Source organism: Myxine glutinosa, chromosome 3 (genome assembly GCF_964187855.1).
Source record: "Myxine glutinosa chromosome 3, kmMyxGlut1.1, whole genome shotgun sequence".
Taxonomy (NCBI): domain Eukaryota; kingdom Metazoa; phylum Chordata; class Myxini; order Myxiniformes; family Myxinidae; genus Myxine; species Myxine glutinosa.
The window spans coordinates 92,578,295-92,600,467 of NC_136263.1; the positions used below are offsets into that span (position 1 = coordinate 92,578,295).

The 22,173-nt window shown below is 42.8% G+C and overlaps 1 protein-coding gene across 3 annotated transcripts in view; it reads left to right on the forward strand.

Annotated features, from left to right (window-relative positions):
- LOC137423378 (cilia- and flagella-associated protein 184) overlaps positions 1–22,173 on the forward strand; it is a 72,178-nt gene that overhangs the window by 12,005 nt on the left and 38,000 nt on the right. For 2 of the 3 annotated variants that reach the window (XM_068110475.2, XM_068110476.2), the window contains 3 exons: positions 10,155–10,305; positions 13,483–13,676; positions 18,830–19,042. In XM_068110475.2, the coding sequence (XP_067966576.2) occupies positions 10,155–10,305; positions 13,483–13,676; positions 18,830–19,042 (558 nt within the window). The remainder of the gene's footprint in view (positions 1–10,154; positions 10,306–13,482; positions 13,677–18,829; positions 19,043–22,173) is intronic. The other variant, XM_068110477.2, reaches the window with a different exon arrangement.

Below are 22,173 nucleotides of genomic sequence, written 5' to 3' on the forward strand. Positions count from 1 at the left end.
AATTTCTTTTTTTGTTGTTGATTTACTCATTTGAAAGTAGCCCACTTGATCACCAGGGTAAAATTATGTTGGCGTCCCACATTCTCCCTCTCCATTCCCAGGAATAAAACACTGCATATAAATCAAATATTCTGCGACATTGCATTTCTCTGAAATGAATTTCCATTCTGAAATTCTGAAATTTTCAGAATTTCCATCTGAAGTGATGTTCCGTGTTGTCGGTGCGTGTGGTTGGGATATGGTACCTTGGAAGTTCCGTTGATCACATCGTTGATCACATCGACGTCCTTTCCAAGTGTGTGGTGCTGACCGGGCCACCGTGGTGTTCGCATTTCGCATTACAGCCCGACCGAATATCGTCGCTTCGTGGCTGCTTTCCGCCGCCGAAATCCAGCGCGGCTTGGGTGATTCTGCCCCTGTTTGGAGAACACCCAGCGAGGCCTTCATCAGGGCCGAGCGAGCAAGGCTTCCGCTGCCGAAATCCAGCGCGGCTTGGGCGATTTTGCCCCTGTTTGGAACACTCAGCGAGGCCTTCATCGGGGCCGAGCGAGCAAGGCTTCCGCCGCCGAAATCCAGCGTGGCTTGGGCGATTCTGCCCCTGTTTGGAGAACACCCACCGAGGCCTTCATCGGGGCCGAGCGAGCAAGGCTTCCGCTGCCGAAATCCAGCGCGGCTTGGGCGATTTTGCCCCTGTTTGGAGAACACCCAGCGAGGCCTTCATCGGGGCCAAGCGAGCAAGGGAGTGTCGGGACCTGGTTCGCGCCATTGACCGAGTGGTTCGTACCAACCGGAGCTGTTTTCGGATGACGTGCTGATGTCCTTGCACTTCGCGCCAGGCCCTGGGCCGACCAGGCGGACGTGCATCGAAGTCCTTTCCAAGGGTGTGGTGCTGACCGGGCCGCCGTGGTGCTGACCGGACAAACGTGGCGTGGTGCTGAAGGGGCCCCCGCCGCCGTGATGTCCCCCCCCCCCCCCCCCCAGAATTTCCATGTTTTAAACATTTCCCAGTGTGTACCCTGGATTAGAATAGGTACACCGTATCCCTACGTGTCGAAAGAGACGACAAAGAGGGTTGTCGTCAGGAAGGGCATCCGGCCATAAAAACATTGCCTCAAAAAGAGAACCATGACAATTACAACTACATATGGGCAGGGTACAGCCCGAAGTGGAGATCGGTTTCTGAGGTTTGGGACATGGAATGTAGGGACAATGACAGGGAGATCAGGAGAAGTGGTGGAAGTATTGGTCAGAAGAAGAGTGGACACATGTTGTGTGCAAGAGACAAATGGAAGGGAAGTGGTGTGAGAATGGTGAAGGGTAGGCAGGGACAGAAATACAAGTTTGTGTGGCAAGGGTGCCTGGAGGGCGTGAATGGTGTTGGTGTCCTGTTTTCTGAGGAGTTTGTAGACAGTGTGGTGAGTGTGACTAGAGTGAGTGATAGGTTGATGATGGTGAAAATGATGATTAGAAAGCTCTTGATGAACGTCATCTCGGGATATGCTCCGCAGGTTGGTCGGAGCGATGAAGAGAAGGACAGGTTCTGGTGTGTGATAGAGAAACTGATGGAAATCGTGAAAGATGAGGAAGTTGTTGTGGTAGGAGGAGACCTAAATGGACATGTGGGAAGGAGTATGGATGGTTTTGAGGGAGTTCATGGGGGTTCCGGATATGGAGTGAGAAATGGAGAAGGTGAAAGGATTTTGGAGTTTGTTGATGGAGCTGATTTGTTGATTTGTAATACTCAGTTCCAGAAAGAGGATAATAAGCTTGTTACATACACGTCAGGTGGGCCGACGACAACCGTTGACGACCTGATGGTGCGTAGGCGAGATAGGGGGCACCTCCGGGACACAAAGGTGGTCCCGGGGGAGGAGGCTGTTTCACAGCATCACTTGGTTGTCTGCGACATTAGGGTGAAAGGTTCGAGGAGAGCTCGGCGGGTGAAGTATCAACCGAGAATGAAGGTGTGGAGGTTGAAAGAGGTGACAGTAAGGGAGGCATTAAAAGAGAGGCTGAGTAGGGTAGAGGATGATGTGGTTGAGCTTGAAAGTGGTTGGATGTCAATGAAAGATAGTCTGTTGGGAGCCCTTGGTGAGGTATGTGGATGGACAAAAGGAACACCGAGGCAAGCGGAAACATGGTGGTGGGATGATGAAGTTGGAAAGAGGATTGATGAGAAGAGGAAGAAGTTCAAGGAGTGGCAGAAGGCGAAGGGTACGGGAGCAGAAACAGCAGAGCATGAAAGTTATAAGGCAGCCAAGAAGGCTGCAAAGAAAGAGGTAGCAAAGGCGCAGGAGGCATGTAGGAAAATGTTCGGAGAACGCTTGGATTCGGAAGAGGGTCAGAGAGCAGTATTCAGGATTGCAAAGCAGATATCGAAAGAGAGGTGTGATGTGATGGGGGTGAGTTGCTTGAAGGATGATGTGGGACAAATCGTTGTGGACCCAGATGGAATTAAAGGAAGATGGAAAAGATATATGGAAATGCTGTTGAATACAGAGAATGAATGGGATGGCAACATAGAGAGTACCCCAGTTTTAGGACCAGCAGAGAAGATAACTGAGAAGGAAGTTGAGGAAGTGATAAAAGCAATGAAGAGTAGAAAAGCGGGAGGGCCGACGGGAGTTGTGGGAGATATGTTGAAGGCAGCAGGAAGTTGGGGTGTGAAGAGAATGACAGAGATCTGTAATCTGGCGGTGAAAGAAGGCCGCATTCCAGTGGATTGGGAACTGAGTACCCTCGTCCCTCTACACAAGGGGAAATAGTCAGGTTCACTATGTTTTTTCGTTCAAAATTTTGGTAGATTAGCAAAACTATACATTTTTGGAATATTCAGAGCATGAGGAATCCAAAAATTAATGTTTACATTTGCGGAGACACCTTTGCGAAAATGACACTCAGGACAGTGATGAAGATCTGTAAAAGCATATTCCTGAACGGTATAGACCTCGTAGATCCTGTGTATAGGACTTGTAGTTCAATCTGATACTACCTATAACTTCCTATAACAACCTATAACTTCAAAGGACTTGCAATATCATGTATTATGTAATACAGTTATATCACAAATATAAAGACAATGGTGTTCAATTACCTTTGTTTGTTGCTTTTCTATAATCCTGAGCACTATTTTGAGGCCTTTATTGGATTCCTTGACCCAGAAAACATAGGATTAGCATATTTAATTAAGTCTCTAGGTTGACTAGAAGCCGAGATCGCGCAAAATATGTATTTTATGGCGGCCATTTTCAAAATCCAAAATGGCGGCCATGCAGGTGTCTGTGCAAATGCCAACATTGATTTTCAGATTCTCCATGCTCTGAAGATTCCAAAAATGTACAGGTTTGCTCATCCCAAATTTTTGAAAGAAATTATATTTGTTAACATAGTGAACCTGACTATCTTCATCACTGTCCTGAGTGTCATTTTCGCAAAGGTGTCTACGCAAATGTAAACATTAATTTTTGGATTCCTCATGCTCTGAATATTCCAAAAATGTATAGTTTTGCGAATCTACCAAAATTTTGAACGAAATTATATTTGTTAACATAGTGAACCTGACTAAAAGGTGACCCTCTAGACTAGAGTGTGGCTCGTACCGAGCGATAAAGTTATTGGAGCATAGAATGAAGGTATTGGAAAGGGTGTTGGAGAGGAGGATAAGGAAGAAAGTGAAGATCAACGAAATGCAGTTTGGATTTATGCCAGGAAGAGGAACGACAGACGTGCTTTTTATTGTGAGGCAGTTGCAGGAGAAGTACATGGAGAAGAGGAAGAAGTTGTTTCTTGGGTTTGTTGATCTGGAGAAAGCATTCGATGGGGTTCCACGCAAAGTATTGACATGGGCAATGAGGAAGTTAGGAGTGGAGGAATGGTTGATCAGAGTAGTGATGGCAATGTACAAAAGAGCGTGCACAGCTGTAAGGATGAAGGACGGGAATAGTGGTGAGTTTGATGTGAAGGTGGGAGTGCATCAGGGGTCGGTACTAAGTCCACTACTATTTGTAGCTGTGATGGAGGTGCTGGCTCAGAACGTAAAGGAGGGTTTACCGTGGGAGTTGTTGTATGCAGATGATCTGGTGTTGATTGCGGAAAGTATGGATGGACTGAAGGAAAAGATGAACAAGTGGAAGGAATGTATGGAGACAAAAGGTCTGAAGGTGAATATCGGAAAGACGAAGGTGATGGCAAGTGGTAAAGCATGTGGTGAGGTGGAAAGAACTGGGAAGTGGCCCTGTGCTGTGTGCAGGAAGGGTGTCGGAGTGAACTCCATTCAATGTACAATGTGCGCTGAGTGGGTTCCTCAAAAATGTAGTGGTCTGAGAGGGTCATTAACCAGTGCGGCAGCTACATTCAAATGTAAGGTGTGCACAGAGGGAGCTGCAGGTGAAGGAAATGTTGAGTTGGATCTTGGAGACGGCGTGAAGCTGGAAGGTGTGAAAACATTTTGCTACCTCGGAGACATGCTGAATGGAGAAGGTGGATCAGACTCGGCAACGGTTGCTCGAGTGAGATGTGCATGGAAGAAGTTTCGGGAACTGAGTGGCATGCTGATAAGGAGGGGAGTGTCGTTGGAGCTGAAGGGAAAGGTGTATGCTGCATGTGTGAGAAATGTTGTGATTTATGGGAGCGAGACATGGGTAATGAACGTAGAGCAGCAACGAAGGTTGGAAAGGGTGGAAATGCGAATGGTTCGATCGATGTGCGGAGTATCGTTGAGAGAGAGGAAGACAAATGATGAATTGCGAAAAATGATGGGAATAGAGCCTGTGATTGATGTTGTGAAGAGGAACAGGTTGAGATGGTTTGGTCATGTGTTGAGGAAGGATGAAAGTGACTGGTTGAGAAGAGTGATGGAAATGAATGTAGAAGGAAGTAGAGGACGGGGAAGACCGAGAAAGATTTGGCTAAAGATGGTGGAAGAAGAAATGCGGGCAAGGGGGTTAACAAGGAGAGATGCAGAGAATAGGGCAAGATGGAGAAGATTGTCATGGGGACCGCAAGGCTAGCCCCCGCTCTAGCAGGGAAAATGGCCTTAAAATGCATGTTGTTTGTGTTGTATTGCATTTCTCTGAAATGGCAAACTATTTTTTACCCTCGTGTGCATGCTTCATTTATGTGTCCATATGATAGTTTATGGTGTGGATGAAGCATTTATCGGTACAGTGTGATTGGTGCTGTTAAATGAAACTTTTTCATTGCACAGTTTCTGTGCTATCTGACACTGGTGTTTGCAAGAAGGTAATTTGGAAAAAAAGAATTGTAATTTTAATATGCAAAAAATACAAAAGAGACAAGTACAGATACATTCAAAGTACACTGCCCCCATGCCAAATACAGACTTGGCATTTAATATGGAATATTTTTTTTTCTTGACTTGGGTTTACTTTCTTAACTCAGTATATCAATCTGGTGTGTTTCTTTTACACTTTGGTGATTTATTTGTTAAAAGAACCATGTCACTGATTGTCTGTCGCAGCAAGAAGTCAATAACAGGATTATATCACAGGTGGTGTGACAAAATGTACGGACAGCGACATTTAATGATTGGCTTCACAGTCGGGTATATAAGGGTTGTTGCGTTCTGTATTAGTGGAAAACAACTGCTGCACGTCTCCAAAAGTTATTGCCGCTTCCTCTGGAGATGGTCCGTCAAATCGACAATACTGTTTGTCATGGAGTGGTGGCTTTACGAAATTCCGGCATGAAACAGCGTGCTATTGCTCGGCAGTATGGCATCACTCAAGGTCAGGTGTCAAAGATCCTGAAACGAAATGCTCAGAGGGGTGTCTCTACTCCAATACCGAGGCCAGGACGTCCCCGCAGAACCACAAGGAGGAATGATCGCCAGCTGCACCGGTTAGTCCGCAATGGCCGTACCAAGTCAGCTAATCGGCTTAAGGCTGAGTGGCAGCAACTGACAAATGTGCCTGTATCCAGAAGGCTGGTCGACCAACGACTGGTTCAAGCAGGCTATCGTGCCAGGCGTCCCCTGAGAAAGCCACGCCTGACCAGACAACACCACCAGCGCCGATTGCAGTGGGACAGAGAGCACCGTCAATGCCAGCCAGGACACTGGAATCACGTGATCTTCAGTGACGAGTCTAGATTTCTAGTCGATCATCAAGATGGCCACGTCCGAGTGCGCAGACATGTGCATGAAGCCTACAACAAAGATTGTATAGTGCCAAGAGTCCAAGCTGGAGGTGGTGGGGTGACCGTTTGGGCTGCTTTTCATGCAGGGCGCAAAACTGACCTGGTTGTTCTGAATGGAAACCTAAACCAGTTCAAGTACAGGGCCATTCTGGAAGAAACATTGCTTCCATTTGCTCGTGCAGCCTTTCGAGGAAACTTTGTGTTCCAAGATGACAATGCACGGCCTCATCGTGCTGGCATGATCCAACACTTTCTTGCTGACCGTGGTGTAGAGCATATGGAGTGGCCTGCCATGTCCCCGGATATGAATCCGATAGAGAACTTGTGGGCAGAATTAACGTGTCAAATCGACCACTTGGACCAGCAGCCGACCTCTGTGCGTGAATTGCAGCAGGCTATTGTAACTGCATGGCAAGCGATTCCTGTCCAAACCTTGGCAAACTCGTGAACAGCATGCCTCGACGTGTACGTGCTATCCTGAATGCTCGTGGGGGTTACACGAAGTACTGAACTGTAATTTTACTGTCTGTAATCCCAGTCGTAATTTAAGTTTTGTTTTTGTTAAAAAAAAATTTTGGCTAATGTGCAAAATAAAGAGATACTTCTGGAAAACGTACAGAAGTTTAACACAGTACTGTCCGTGAATTGAGTTCGATATCAGTTTACATCACTTTCAAGGATCAATTTATTTGCTTCGAAATGTCAAATGTGGTTTTTGTTTCTTTTAAAGGTCACATTAACAAAATCTAGAATAATTTCAACATAATTCCAATGAACTTTTGGTTCTAAGACATCTTGAAAAGTAAGTTCACCCCCACAAAAAAAATATTCCATATTAAATGCCAAGTCTGTAAATAACATCCTCCAGCATGGCATTGCCGGGGCGCCTTCGATACCGCCGTGCAGCACATAGATGGTATTGGGAGGGAGAGGTGTACAATAATTGCTTGATTAATTGCGTAATTAAAATCAATAAATAGTAATCGTAAAATAATTTCTTAATCAATTGACTAATAGTATACCTCAACCACCAGTGTTTCATCCGAAGCTGTAACTTTTTGAGAATTCATTAAATAAGTCATTAATCGAAATAAATAAATAAATAAAAACACATGGCCACTGCTAGGAATTCCAGGAAAGAAGTCTGTATTTCAAAAAAGTGGATCTGGGGTGAATTAATGGGGGTAGAAAATATCAAGGTTTTGGATGGGGGAAGACAAGAGATGGTGGTGAACAGCTGTTTTAAGGATCTGGATGGAGGAGTGGGATTGAAGCGAGTGAGGGAGTTTGTTCCAGAGGCGGGAGAAAAGAGGAATGAAAGAGTGAAGGTGAATAGAGAGTCTTGATTTTGGCAGTTTAACCATGAGAGGGTTGCTGGCAGATCTTGTGCGACCTGCAGGAATATTTGGTGGACAGAGCACAGAGAGAGCTGGGGGAGCAAGGCCGGAGAGGAGTCGGTAGAAGACAGAAAGACCACCAACTTGCCTGCGGTGCGTGAGTGAAAGTTAGCTTCATCGCGGGAGAGTCCAATGATTCTGAAAGCTTTGGTTTCAACAGCGTGAAACCGAGCTAGGTGTGAGGCAGCAGCACCGGCCCAGAGGGGAGAACAATTTTCCATTGAGCTGTGGATGAAAGCCTTGTATGTGGTGAGGAGCTCAGGTGTGCCAAGGAAGGACTTCGCATGACAGAGGATGCCTAGTCAGCAACTGGCTTTGGAGGCCAGCTTAGAAATGTGGTTTTCCCAGGAAAGATCATGGCAGATAGTCAGACCCAAAAGCTTGAGTGACAGAACTTCTTGGAGAGGATTGTTGAGAAAGTAGATGGGAGGGTTGTCCAGTCGGTCTTTTTGGAGAGACATAGTAAGAGTGTGAGATTTGTCAGGATTGAAAAACATGTTCCACTTGTTTGACCAGTCTGTGATTTTGTCCAGGTCTGCAGAGAGTGAGGATGTTGCAAAGAGATACAGAGGATTTTCCAGAGACTCGGAGAGATCATTGATGAAGACCAGAAAAAGCACAGGGCCCAGAACACTGCCTTGGGGAACTCAAGCCTGAACAGGAAGGGGAGATGAGAGAAAACCATTCAGGGCCACACTTTGACTACGACAAGAGAGGAGGTCCGCAAGCCATGTGTGGAGATTTCCATGGATACGATAGCAGGAGAGTTAGGTGAGTAGAGCTGGGTGCCAGACCGTATCGAAGGCACGTGATATGTCAAGGGAGACAGTTCTAATTTCCTGTTTGGCATTGAAGACCTCCATCCATTGTTGAGATGGCAGAAGCAGCATGTCCAGAGTAGAAAGACCTGGTCAGCTGGTCTGAATCCAAATTGATGATGCGAGATCAAGCCATTGAAGTAAAGGAAGGATTTGATGTCATAAGCGATGATTGATTCCATGACCTTGCTGATTATTGGGAGCAGGCTGATTTGTCTGTAGTTGCAAGGATCTGTTTTTCAACCTTTTTGTGTAAAGCGATAATGTTGGCTGATTTCCAAGCAGGTGGCAGATGACCTTGGGTGAAGAGAACAGAGAGACGGTGAAGAGAACGGAGAGTGGGTGAGATAGAGTGGCTGAGCAGGATTTTAGGACCCGTGGGCTGATGCCGTCTGTTCCAGTTGCAAAATCAGAGTCGGGGTTTGACAAAAATTCTCCACCTTGTCAGGAGAGAAGGACACAGAGTCCAGGAGCAGCTGGGTTCGACTGGGTATAGTGGGTACAGAGAGAAATGGGTTCGGGACACAAGATTTTGAGGCAAACACAGAGTTGAGGCATTCGGCTTTTTCATGTGCTGTGTCAGCTGTGTAGCCGTTTGAGGTAAGGGAGGTGATGGAAGGGGAACAAACACCAGAAACAGATTTGACCAGACGCCACCAGGATTTAGAGGAGGGATACAGGTTTGAGAGTTGTCTTGAGAGTAGAGAGATATTGTTTCATGGCTCTCCTGAGGGTAAACACACACTTGTTCCAAGCTTTGTGAAAGGAACTGAGATTACCTACATTTGGATTAGCCTTCCATGAGGTGAAGGCAAGTTGCCTCATGGCAACTGCCTCACCACAAGCTTCAATGTATCATGGACTGGAGGAAGGGTATGACAACTGAAGACGAGATGGGATACATCTGTGCATGAGAGAGAGCAGTTTACTTTGGAAGAATTCCCAGGAAGAATTGATGTCAGAGGCGGTCGAGATGGGAGACCAGTCCAGATGATTGATGGCTTCTTGAAGACCGTGCCAGTCAGCCTGTGTGAAATGCCAGACTTGTCGACGCTGAGGAGGCTCTCTGAGAATGGCCTTAGAGATGTCCACTCTAACAAGGAAATTATCAGATGAACCGATTGGAACAGAAGAAGAGCAGCAGACATTTGCAGGGAAGTTAGTCATAACCAAGTCCAGAAGAGAAGATACTCCGTTGACTGAGATCCGGGTCGGGAAATTGACAGATTGTGTCAGTCCCTGTGCCGAAATTTCAGCTTCCTAACTCAAAGGATGATTTGGGAGATATCCCAAAGAAAGACAAACCAACAAGAAACAAGAAAGAAAACAGGAAACCAGTGTGAAATCTGAGTACTCCCTTTCAGCGCGCGTCATTGCCGGGCTCCCTTCGGTGCCAGTGATGACCTCATGCAGTGCTGGGAGATGGAATAGGAAAGGAGCAGTGTACAATAAACAACAACAAACTAGCATTGAGGATTTTGCTCTAAATGCCCTTTAACAACGATTATGTAGATCTGATCTCAAGAGTTGATGAAACTAGCAGTCTGTTGGACCACATATAAAGTTAGTAAAAACCAGGACACACCATGATACAAACATTGCACCAGGCCTATAACAAAACAAATTTTTCAAAATAACAATTTCAAGTTTTACCTACAAAAATATATTTTGTCTGAGTTGAAAGTATCTTTAATTTCCATATTATAATGCATATGCAAGGTATTCAAAAAAAATGTTTGATTATATCATTGTTGGCATATTGTTTTCCCTTTTAATTTTTCAGAGATTACAAGATGAGCATAAAAGTCTGCAGCAGCAAAACAACAAACTGCAACTTCTGCTTGCTGAATACTTTCAGCACATAAAGTGTGAAAGCCGGTTTTCTGACGACTGCACAGATGAGGAAAAGGAGCGATGCTACCACAATAACTTGGGTAAAGCTATCATTTGGTCAGCATAACAGGACCATTGCTTTTCAATGACGTTATGATGACACAGGTGCAGTAACACGTTTGATGATGCTTTGCACTTCCAACTTTCATTTGTTGTCTCTTGGGAGGGGCAATGATCATACTGGCCCCCTATGACCTATGTGGACCATTCCACTAACTTTTTTTTTTTTGTATACAATTTCGAGGCTCGTGTAAGAGCTAACATTAATCACAAAATAAAAGAAACGGACACACAAAACATACAATAAAGGGAGCGGGAGACAAGATGGGGAGAGAGAGGGAAGCACACAAGTACAACAGTAGAGAACAGGGACATAGGGAGATCTGTGGGAGGGAGAGGGCTTGGGGGGAGGAGAAATGGGAAGGGGGAGGGGGTGGGAGAGGTATAAAACACATGGACACTGCTAGCACTTCCAGGAAAGAAGTCAGAATTTCAAAAAAGCAGATTTGGGGTGTTTTAACGGGGGTAGAAAAGATCAAGGTTTTGGATGGGGGAAGATAAGAGATGGTGGTGAACAGCTGTTTTAAAGACCTGGAGAGAGGAGTGGGATTGAACTTTACCACATTATGAGATGAGGTCTTAGCCCAATATAAATAACACAACTGATGCTTTTTCACTTGAAATTGCTTCTTTTCAGCTGAAGTTGCTGTTTTATATAATTTTTCTACTTTCAGATTTAAGGTAAAATACACTTCATATTGGCTGAGATCGGAGATACAATCCATTGTGGCATAAGATACACCATCACAGCGTCCAATTTCCCATATATAAATGTCAAAAGGTGGTATTAGGGACGAGGCATTAGGGCCATGCAACCCATGTGGAGACAAAGGGAGGTCAGGGGTGGGGAGGGGTCTCACTTTGCCGAAAAAACATATCAACTTGCGAGTGGTGAAAAACAGAAATGGTCTATCTCAAGGATAGAAAGCACTGTCACATACAGAATCTACTAAAAATGTTTTCCCCTGATGCTTAACGAGACAGGACTTACAAAATTATGGGTGAGGTGAGTAAATAAAGCAGGTTAAGTGGAATAATAACTATGTTTAATGTACACAAATGCAACAATAACTAGAATGGCACTCAGTGGAGAGAATACCTCCACCAGGCTGAACGATTTACGTTTTGTATCCCACTGATCCGATCCAATCTGGATCCGTACCTGAACCAATAATCTAATTGGCTTGTTCTTGTCACTTACCCAACTCGTCCACCTAATTTTGTCATAAGTTACCCACAACTCTTTGCAATATTGTTTTTGGCCCTTTCACTCAATGGTGAAGAATCACTTCAAAAATTAAAAATTCTACGAGCCGCATCCGAATTCAGATCTTCACCAAAATTTAATCAATTCGTCCTTGTCTCACACTCAACCTGTCCACCAAGTTTCGTCCGAATCTGTCCATAACTTTTTTGAGATATCTTGCTAAATATCGGTTTTGGCCCGATCCCTCAATGGTGAAGAATCATTTAAAAATTCTCGTATCCGGATCTGGATTCGAATCTTCACCAAGATTAAATCTATTTTTCCTTGTCACACACCCAACCTGTCCACCAAGTTTCGGTCATATCCGTCCACAACGTTTTGAGATATCCTGTTCACAAACAGACAGACAAACAAACAAGACAGACCGACATAAGACGAAAAATGTAATTATTTGTTTTCATTTTATTTTCAAACAATTTTTTCATGACAAAAAAACTGCAAACAGACAGGGGTGAAAACGTAACCTCCATCCACCTTAGGTGGTGGAGGTAGTCCAAATAAAATTTGTATAACTCCTAAAGACACTCAAGCCGCTCTTTATACACTTTAACATGGCATTATTTCCAAGATGGAAAAGGACAATAAAACATGGAAATTTATCTGGAGTCTAAAGCAACATATACTAAGCGAGTGCGTAAATAATACAGGGTCCTCTTACTCATGATACAATTAAGGGGTCTGTTGCGTCACTCGTAATACCCTGTCCCACCATTGCCGGAAGCAGCGCTCCACGGTACACGTTTACGAAGATCATTTGCGTCGCCATACTTTCAGAACTCCTGGTGACAGGGGCAAATGAAGGTGCTACAACCTTTGCCTTCTGACCCATAGTCCCCTTGGAAAGTTTGGTTGGTTGAGATTGCTTAAGTAACGACCGAATACATTGACATAAGACAAATAGTCTCCAAATTGTGTATTTTAGTGTGATGACAGAATGAAAAACTGACAGGGCTCAAAGTGGCCCCACTGGGCCACCGTTGTGTTTTGCATGGGGCCCCAAAACCAAGTTACTAACGCTGTTTTCTTCTACGCTGTTTCTTTTGAAACACCATGTATTACCATGGGTTGGTCTATTTAGCATTTCCATTTAAAGTAATGGCTCATGATGCTCAGAATCCAGTTTCAAAGCTCATATACTATACAGATTGTATTTGTCCAGTATCTTCCAATATAATATGGTTTAGAATAAAGCACACTGATGTCTACGAATGTCTGTATTGTTGGAATTTATGCACAAACTCCACTATGAGCACCAGGACAATGAAAGATCAATGAAATGGGATCAATGAAACAATAATTATTTTTAGATTTTATGAGGATAAAGAGATTGTCATGTCATGAATTACTCATATTTGAGAAAATCCGTCATTTATAGCAATGCGATATTTTGAAAGATTATTCTAGATAATATGGAGCATCCTTGCAAGGTGTTTCCCTTTTGGAAACATTACTGCATGGAGACTAGCAGGATAGCCTAGGGTTATGCACCTCTAAGCTGTCTGGTCTGGGTTTTAATCTCGACCGAGCTGTAAACTGTCATCATATAGTTTTGCAGGCAGGACACACGTGTGTGCTGCCCTTTGGATGGACATTAAACTGAGCATCTCGTGCTCGTGGACGTTAAAGATCTCATGGTGTGTGAAGAGTAGCGGAGCTACCACCAGAACCCTGACCAAATTCCAAAATACAGAGGAGAATGTCATCAGCGGCACAGCTTGCGTGCCCAGCAAATGATGCTTCCTGCAGCCTTGTGCTCCATATGAAGGAGAAAGAACATGTTATTTCTGCATGAACAATTGGTCACATAAAGCAAGTGGCCACGTGAATGACAATTGAAATTTTATATTTATAATGCATTCTAAAGGTGCAATATTGTTCCATACTTTTACAGCAAAACTAAAGGAATTACCGGAAGAGGCTGTAGACCAGAAGGAACATTTTGAAGAGCAGCTGAAAAAAGTGCAAGAAGAACGGCAGAAGATTGAGGACATATTAGAAACTGAAATGGAGACCTTTGTCGTTTATAAGAGAGAAGTTATTCTCAGAGCAATGAAGAGACATGGTGGCAAATGCGTTTCCCTCGAGGTAAGGATGCTATCACGAAGAGGTCATGTGTTATGGTTTCAAAAAGCAAGATAATACAGAAAAACAAGTTTTCTATTCTTGATTTTGTCTTCCAAGGAAAGCTCGCCTGTTATGTAATATTCCTCGTTAACTATTAAAATTCTGAGTGTGGCATCTTTTTTTCCATTAATATCAAGCCTCATCCTATAGGATTTGTTTGTCGTTAAAGGCGGCAAAAAGGGTTGGCGTCAGGAAGGGCATCCGGCCGTAAAACATTGCTTCAAAAAGAGGACAAAAAAAACAACAACAACCACGGTGCCCGAAAAAGGCCAACCCCCGCTTTGCGGGGAAAAATGGCCTCTAAAGGTGGTGTATCCTATAGGATAGGGGGAGGCTTATTACTGTTGTAGAGTTTGTTTCTACAATTAGTACCCCCAATTTTAATAGTACCTCAGTTTCTTAGACCACAAGGAGTACTAAACCACCATTTAGGTTTTTTTTTCTTCCTTTTTCTCTGCCAATGTCCTGTATCACAGAGCCGTCTGGGTCTTTCTGATTTCAATTTGGCATCAATGATCAGAATACAAAGTATTCAGGTTGATATAATATTTTGACTTTGACCTAATGTTTCACCACAACTCGACTTAGCTTTTTCTGATTGGAATCGAATTGCACTGTCTAGATAGCCTAGAGCAAGCCGCATTTACACTTAATTTACATCATACCAATCCGAGTTAAAGGTAAAGGTCAAATGCCGGTCTGAAAAAAATAACATGTTTTTTTTGTCATCGCTCAATTTTGCCAATGCGGCATCTCAAAGACCGTTTGACCTTCCAATATGTCCTTGTATCATACTTGTGACTTGCACTGAAATTATGCACCTGATATTTGATTTGTGTCTGATCTACTTTTTTGTGAATTGTGATCAAATTAACAAAAAAATTAACCTTTTTGATCATAACCTGAATAATTTTTCTCCGATTTACATGACGTTGAGTTTTGTTGATAGATTGTAAATGGTGACACATTTTCTTAATTTATACTCTATCCCTAAATGTTGGTGGTCCAAAAATAATATGGCCATCATTGGATCACGGGCACTGGGGGAGGCTTACCCTTTACAATCGCTTTGTGACTGCAGATATCTCCTTGATCTTTGGAACATCTGAAATGCAGGTTAAACAAGAAAGAGCAATCAGAGATTGCAAACCCTCGCCAGGATGCATTTGTGGTTTTTAAGGCTTTTGTGTTAAAACACATGGCGGCCGAACCACGTGACCAATGTGTCATCATTATTTTTTTCTAAACTAATTTATTCCTAGATTATGCTCAAGAAATTTCATCTTGATCGGATGAAGTTTTGTACTTGTCGAATTATGACGTCATAATGGAGGAACCTATGACATTATCATTAACATGTTTTATTCCCCATGGAGAGTTCTTTACAATGAGCCGTCTCAATTTTTTATATTCAGCACTTTCGGAGATATAAAGGTGCAAATGTTTTCGGTTTTTCCAAGATGGCGGCCAAACCACGTGACCGATGACATCATTTTTTTTTCTCCACCAATTTATCCCAAGATGGCACTCAATAAATTTCATCTTGATTGGATGAAGTTTTGTACTTGTCGAATTATGACGTCATAATGCAGGCACCTATGACATGATCATTAACATATGTTATTTCACATGGAGAGTTCTTTACAATGAGCCATGTCTCAATTTTTTTCTATTCCGCGCTTTCAGAGATATAAAGGTGCAAATGTTTTCGGTTTTTCAAACATTGCGGTGAACCACGTGATGTATGACGTCATAATTATAATTTAAAAATTATACAGGTGGAGTTGCACCGATGGTGAAAATTTCCTGCCAATCAGAGCGACGGTTGCAGAGAAAATCATATTTATTCTGTGCGGACAAACAAACAGACAAACCAACAAACAGACAAATGAGAAATCACTCATAGAGTGACACTTTGCAAAACACTACAAAGTAGAATGCCACTCAGTGGCGAATACTTTTGATCTCAAAAATAATTTGTGCTTGAATTCAGTGACCTGATATGCAAATCGTCTTCAAAGTTTAAGTTAATCTGAGAAAATTGACAATTTTAGAAATTTGGTCTTTGTTGACCTTTTGGCCTATGTTGACCTCAAAAATAGTTGGTGGTTGGTTTCAGTAAAATGATATGCAAATCCTATTCAGATTTCAAGTGAATCGGATGAAAATTGAGGATTTTAGGAATACAAAAAAGTGGTCGACCTTTGGCCTACGTTGACCTTTTGGCCTATGCTGATCCCTGATCTCAAAAATAGTTGGTGGTTGAATTCAGTAAGGCGATATGTAAATCCTCTTCAAATTTCAAGTCAATCGGATGAAAATTGAGGATTTTAGAAATTAATAAAAAGTGGTTGACCTTTGGCCTATGTTGACCTTTTTTCCCACGCTGATCTCAAAAATAGTTGGTGGTTGAATTCAATATGCCGATATGTAAATCATATTCAAATTTCAAGTCAATCGGATGAAAATTGAGGATTTTAGAAATTTGAAATGGTTGTTGACCTTTGGCCTATGTTGACCTGTTGGCCAATGCTGATCTTAAAAATAGTTGGTGGTTGAATTCAATTCGCCGACATGTATATACTATTCAAATTTCAAGTCAATCGGATGAAAATTGAGGATTTTAGAAATTTGAAAAAAGTGGTTGACCTTTGGCCTATGTTGACCTTTTGAACTTTTGACCCCAAAAATATATAGGATTTTGTAGGACCAAAAACTCTACAATTTGGTAAAGTTTCGTGAAGATCGGTTTAAAATTGTGACCTGTAGGCCAGTATAAGTGAGTGGACAGACAAACACACACACAAACACACAAATGAAAAATCGGTCAGAGACCGAGGACTTGCCGGAATTTACTTTTTTATCGGCCATTTAGGACAAATATGGCTGCCGAACCACGTGACCGATGACGTCATCATTAACATATTTTATTCCCCATGGAAAGTTCTTTACAATGAGCCATGTCTCAATTTTTTCTATTCAGCACTTTTGGAGATATAGAGGTGCTAAGTTTTTCGGTTTTTCCAAGATGGCGGCCGAACCACGTGACCTATGACGTCATCATTAACATATTTTATTCCCCATGGAGAGTTCTTTGCAATGAGCCATGTCTCAATTTTTTCTATTCAGCACTTTTGGAAATATGGAACTGCTAGGTTTTTCGGTTTTTCCAAGATGGCGGCCGAACCACGTGACCTATGACGTCATCATTAACATGTTTTATTCCCAATGGAAGGTTCTTTACAATGAGCCATGTCTCAATTTTTTCTATTCAGTACTTTCGGAGATATGGAGGTGCAAAGTTTTTCGGTTTTTCCAAGATGGCGGCCAAACCACGTGACCTATGACGTCATCATTAACATGTTTTATTCCCAATGGAGAGTTCTTGACAATGAGCCATGTCTCAATTTTTTCTGTTCAGTACTTTCGGAGATATACAGCTGCAACGTTTTTCGGTTTTTCCAAGATGGCGGCCGAACCACGTGACCGATGACGTCATCAATTGGGCACAGTCTATTCCTGGGCAAGACCAATATGTGTGCAAAGTTTGGCGATTCTACATGCAACGGTGTAGACGTAGTGCTGCAAACAGACAGACAAACAGATGAAAAATCGGTCAGAGACCGAGGACTTGCCGGAATTTACTTTTTTATCGGCCATTTTGGACAAATATGGCGGCCGAACCAAGCGGCCGATGACGTCATCATTATTTGTTTACTATCATCTATTTTGTCATCATTATCTAAACAAATTTATTCCTCGATTATGCTCAAGAAATTTCATCTTGATCGGATGAAGTTTTGTACTTGTCGGATTATGACGTCATAATGGACGTACCTATGACATCATCATTAACATATTTTATTCCCCATGGATAGTTCTTTACAATGAGCCATGTCTCAATTTTTTCTATTCAGCACTTTCGGAGATATGGAGGTGCAAAGGTTTTCGGTTTTTTCAAGATGGCGGCCGAACCACGTGACTGATGACGTCATCATTAACATATTTTATTCCCCATGGGAACATATTCCCCATGGAAGTAACAAACAGACAGACAGACAAACAGACAAACGAACAGATCAACATACTTGCCGGAATCTTTTCCGGCAAGTAACAAACGAACAGATCAACATACTTGCCGGAATCTTTTCCGGCAAGTAACAAACACACAAACTGGAGTGATTAACATCCTTGCAAAAAAGTATTTTTTTTTTTTTGCCAAGTAACAAACGGACTCAAATGCAATACCCTCTCCTCAGGCGAGGGTAAACAAAGCAAGGCTCAAGTCGGCTTACCCCACTATGTTTGGAATAAGATATATTATCACAATTTACCATATAAAAATCAACAGGACATGAGCTTCCTATGGTTAATCTGGCATCTGTTCACACAAATGTTCCTGATTTGATGTCAATTCGACATTTTCTCACAAGTACTGGTTAAAAACTTTTGGAATCCATAATTTCAATTGGTGTCATTGAGAAGTAATGCTGTTCAATTAATCATGACACACTGTATTGAGTATGGCATTAATTTAAATTCAACAATGGCAGGATGCTTTGATTCACAAACGAAAGTTGATTAAAATGTCTGTGTATTGCCAGAGATTTTTTTTAAATTTATACCCTATCCCTAAATGTTGGTGTCATCTTGCGACAATACCGAGACGTCCAATTACGTGTGTGTGTGTGTGTGTGTGTGTGTGTGTGTGTGTGTGTGTGTGTGTGTGTGTGTGTGTGTGTGTTTTTGTGTGTCATTGGTTGTTATCGCCACATGCGGGTTTCAGAAGGTGGAACGGAGTCCTCCCAGATCTCAAAGTATCCACCTCCGTTTCAGTAAGGGATCATGACTCATGTACCAGTTTGTGACGTCTTCTTGTTTTCAAAGTTTTGTTCTGAGTTATCTTTTGATGATCGTCTTCTACAGGTGGAGTTGCATCTATGGTGGAGTTGCAAAGATGACTCGCTGGATTAGAATTGGGCAACTGGGACGCCCATGCGACCATAACACTAGGCATATGGACTTAATTGGAATTCCAGATTTTTCCAATAAAATGTCTCATTTGGGTCAAAGGTCGGCATTAAATTTAAATCTCACTTTATTTGGCCCTGCAGGATCTCGAGCGGCTTCAACAGGTTGAGGAGCGCAGAGAAAAGGAACTGGCGCGGGTGCAATTGGAGAACATTAAACTTAATATGCGCTTCAGTAAATACCAGGAGAAGTTCAAGACTCAGTGTATTACGGCTGATGGCAAACACCTCATCGATTATGAAGAGTTGGAAATGGAAAATCATATTCATAATGAGAAAATAGAAGAACAAAAGGAGGTATGTTATTGTTTCTTAATGGGCCGTTGTCAAGGTATGTCCCTAATTATTTAACTGAACACATACTGGTAGTATAGGGATGTGTTAGGGTATGTTTTTAAATATGTATACCATAAGTCACGAACACCAACCAAACGCTCACATAAATATATATATATATATATATATATATATATATATATATATATATATATATATATATACACAGTGCATTCAGAAAGTATTCAGACCCCTTCACTTTTTTCACATTTTGTTATGTTGCAGCCTTATGCTGAAATCGTTTAAATTCATTTTTTCCCTCATCAATCTACATTCAATACCTCATAATGACAAAGAGAAAACAGGATTTTAGAAAGTTTTGCAAATTTATTAAAAAGAAAAAACTGATATATCGCATTGACATAAGTATACATACCCTTTGCTATGACACTTAAAATTTAGCTCAGGTGCCTCCCATTTCTCTTGATCATCTTTGAGATGTTTCTACACCTTGATTGGAGTCCACCTTTGGTAAATTCAATTGATTGGACATGATTTGGAAAGGCACACACCTGTCTATTGTTACGGATTCGTCACTTCCGTTGTTGTGGTTTTCATCCACTGTAAACATTTTTGATTCCATGTACTATTATTGTTGTCGTTTAAGGGAGATAGAGGTTACTATTTTCAAAAGGTAAAAAGTCAATGTTTTAAATGAAACCGGAACCGGACGACGATGAAGAGGAAGAGGAGGAGAGAAGGCGGAGCGAGTGAGTCGGAGAAGAAAGCCGAGTTGCTTCGACGTCTGGAGCGAACGATTGGCGAGCAAGAGTCACGAGTGAACTTTGGGTTTCCCAGGAAGGGGATTCCTGCGACAGAGTTGTTATCGCTGTGACAGATCAACCTGCGTGACAGGTTTTGTGGTTGATTCCGGAGAGAATCATCAGAGTGCCGTTATGCCACGAGAGCGGGCCGTCATCCATTTTGACTCGCGCAGGACTTGCGCTTCGCTCAAGGTTTCATCTCGCTTCAACCATTTTCACCGCATTCAGATGTTAATCTGGTGTGTGTGTGTGCAACGTGGTTTTTGAAGGTTAATTTGCGGTTCGCCGACTGTGAGCCGTGGAACGTCCATACCCGAGGGTGTCATTTCCCGGGCACCTTGAGGGCGCCTTTGAGCAGCTTTGGCCGCGTGACTGTGACTGTCATCCGATCGGGATTCTGATCTCGATTAGACATCGTTCTGACGATCGTTGGAGCGGATTGACTTTGGCTTGAAGCCGGAATCAACTTTGGCTTGAAGCCGGGAATAGAGACATTGGGGAATGTTCCTCTTTTCGTTCACTTGGAGCACAGTGAGTTATATTGTACGAACCTGATGGTACCATCATAGGAATGATATACTATTTGTTGTACAATTGATTTATTATTGTTTTTGTGTTGTTATTCTTGTGTGACCTTAATACAATATTTATTTGTTGGGAACAATTGGTGTGGTTTCACCATTGATCTTTGACACAGAATAACACATCTTTCTGCCGTGACTCTTCTCTAGGCTCGGAGGTACACCGTGACCAGGGGGTTTGGGGAGGAGCACGTAACACCATATAAGATCTCACAGCTGACAATGCATATCAGAGCAAAAACCAAGCCATGAGCTCGAAGGAACTGCCTGCAGAGCTCAGAGACAGGATTGTGTCGAGGCACAGATCTGGGGAAGCCTACAAAAAAAATTTCTGCTGCATTGATGGTTCCCAAGACCACAGTGGCCTCGATAATTCTTAAATGGAAGAAGTTTGCAACAACCAGGACTCTTCCTAGAGCTGGCCGCCCAGCCAAACCGAGCAATCGGGGGAGAAGGGCCTTGGTAAGAGAGGTGACCAAGAACCCGATGGTCACTCTGGCTGAGCTCCAGAGATCCTGTGTGGAGATGGGAGAAACTTCCAGAAGGACAACCATCACTGCATCACTCCACCGATCTGGGCTTTTCAGTCACGTGAAAAAGTAAGTACACCCCATGTAAAGTTTTGGCTTTTTCAACATATTTCAACATACAGCTATTTGATCTTCATTTGAACAATATTGATAGATAAAGGTGATATAATATGATAAATATCATGAAACATTTACATTTTGTAGTCCATTGTATAATTTAAATAAACATAAATGCAAATTTCGAATGTGGAAAAAGTAAGTACACCCTTGGCTCTAATAGGTGTTATTGCCCCCTTTGGCAGAAACAACCTCAAGTAGGCGTTTCTTATAACTGTCTACCAGTCTCTGACATCGACTGGGAGAAATTTTTGCCCACTCCTCCACACAGAATTCTTTCAGCTGTGCGATGTTTGAGCGGTTTCTTGCATGCACAGCTCGTTTGAAATCCCCCCACAACATCTCGATGGGCTTTAGATCCGGGCTTTGACTTGGCCATTCCAGAACCCTCCATTTCTTTTTTTCAGCCATTCCGTGGTGGATTTACTGGTATGTTTCGGGTCATTGTCATGTTGCAAGGTCCACTTTCTGTTAAGCTTCAACTTTCTGACAGATGGCCTCACATTATCCTCAAGCACCCTCCCTCAAGCACCCTCAAGCACCCTCAATGAAGAATTCATAGTGGATTCTCTGATGGTGAGCTGCCCAGGCCCTGATGCAGCAAAGCTGCCCCAAACCATAATATTTCCACCACCATGCTTTACAGTTGGTATCAGGTTCTTGTGGTCAAATGCTGTCTTTGGTTTTCGCCAAACATGTCTTCTGGTACTGTGGCCAAATAGCTCTACCTTTGACTCATCTGTCCAGAGCACATTGTTCCAGAAGTGCTGGTCTTTGCCTCGGTGTTCATTGGCAAACTTTAGTCTTGCCCTGATGTTCTTTCTGGACAGCAAAGGTTTCCTCCTGGCACACCTCCCATGTAGATCAAATTTGTGCAGCCTCTTTCTAATGGTAGACTCGTGCACCTTGACATCAACAGTGGCAAGAGCTACCTGTAGGTCCCGTGATGACATTCTGGGGTTCTTAGAGACTACTTTCAGCATCTTGTGGTCTGCTCTCGGCCTGAACTTGCTTGGGCAGCCTGGCCTGAACAAGTTGGCAGTTGTTTGGAATCTTCTCCACTTGTAGATGATCTTCCGGACAGTTGAATGATTGATTTC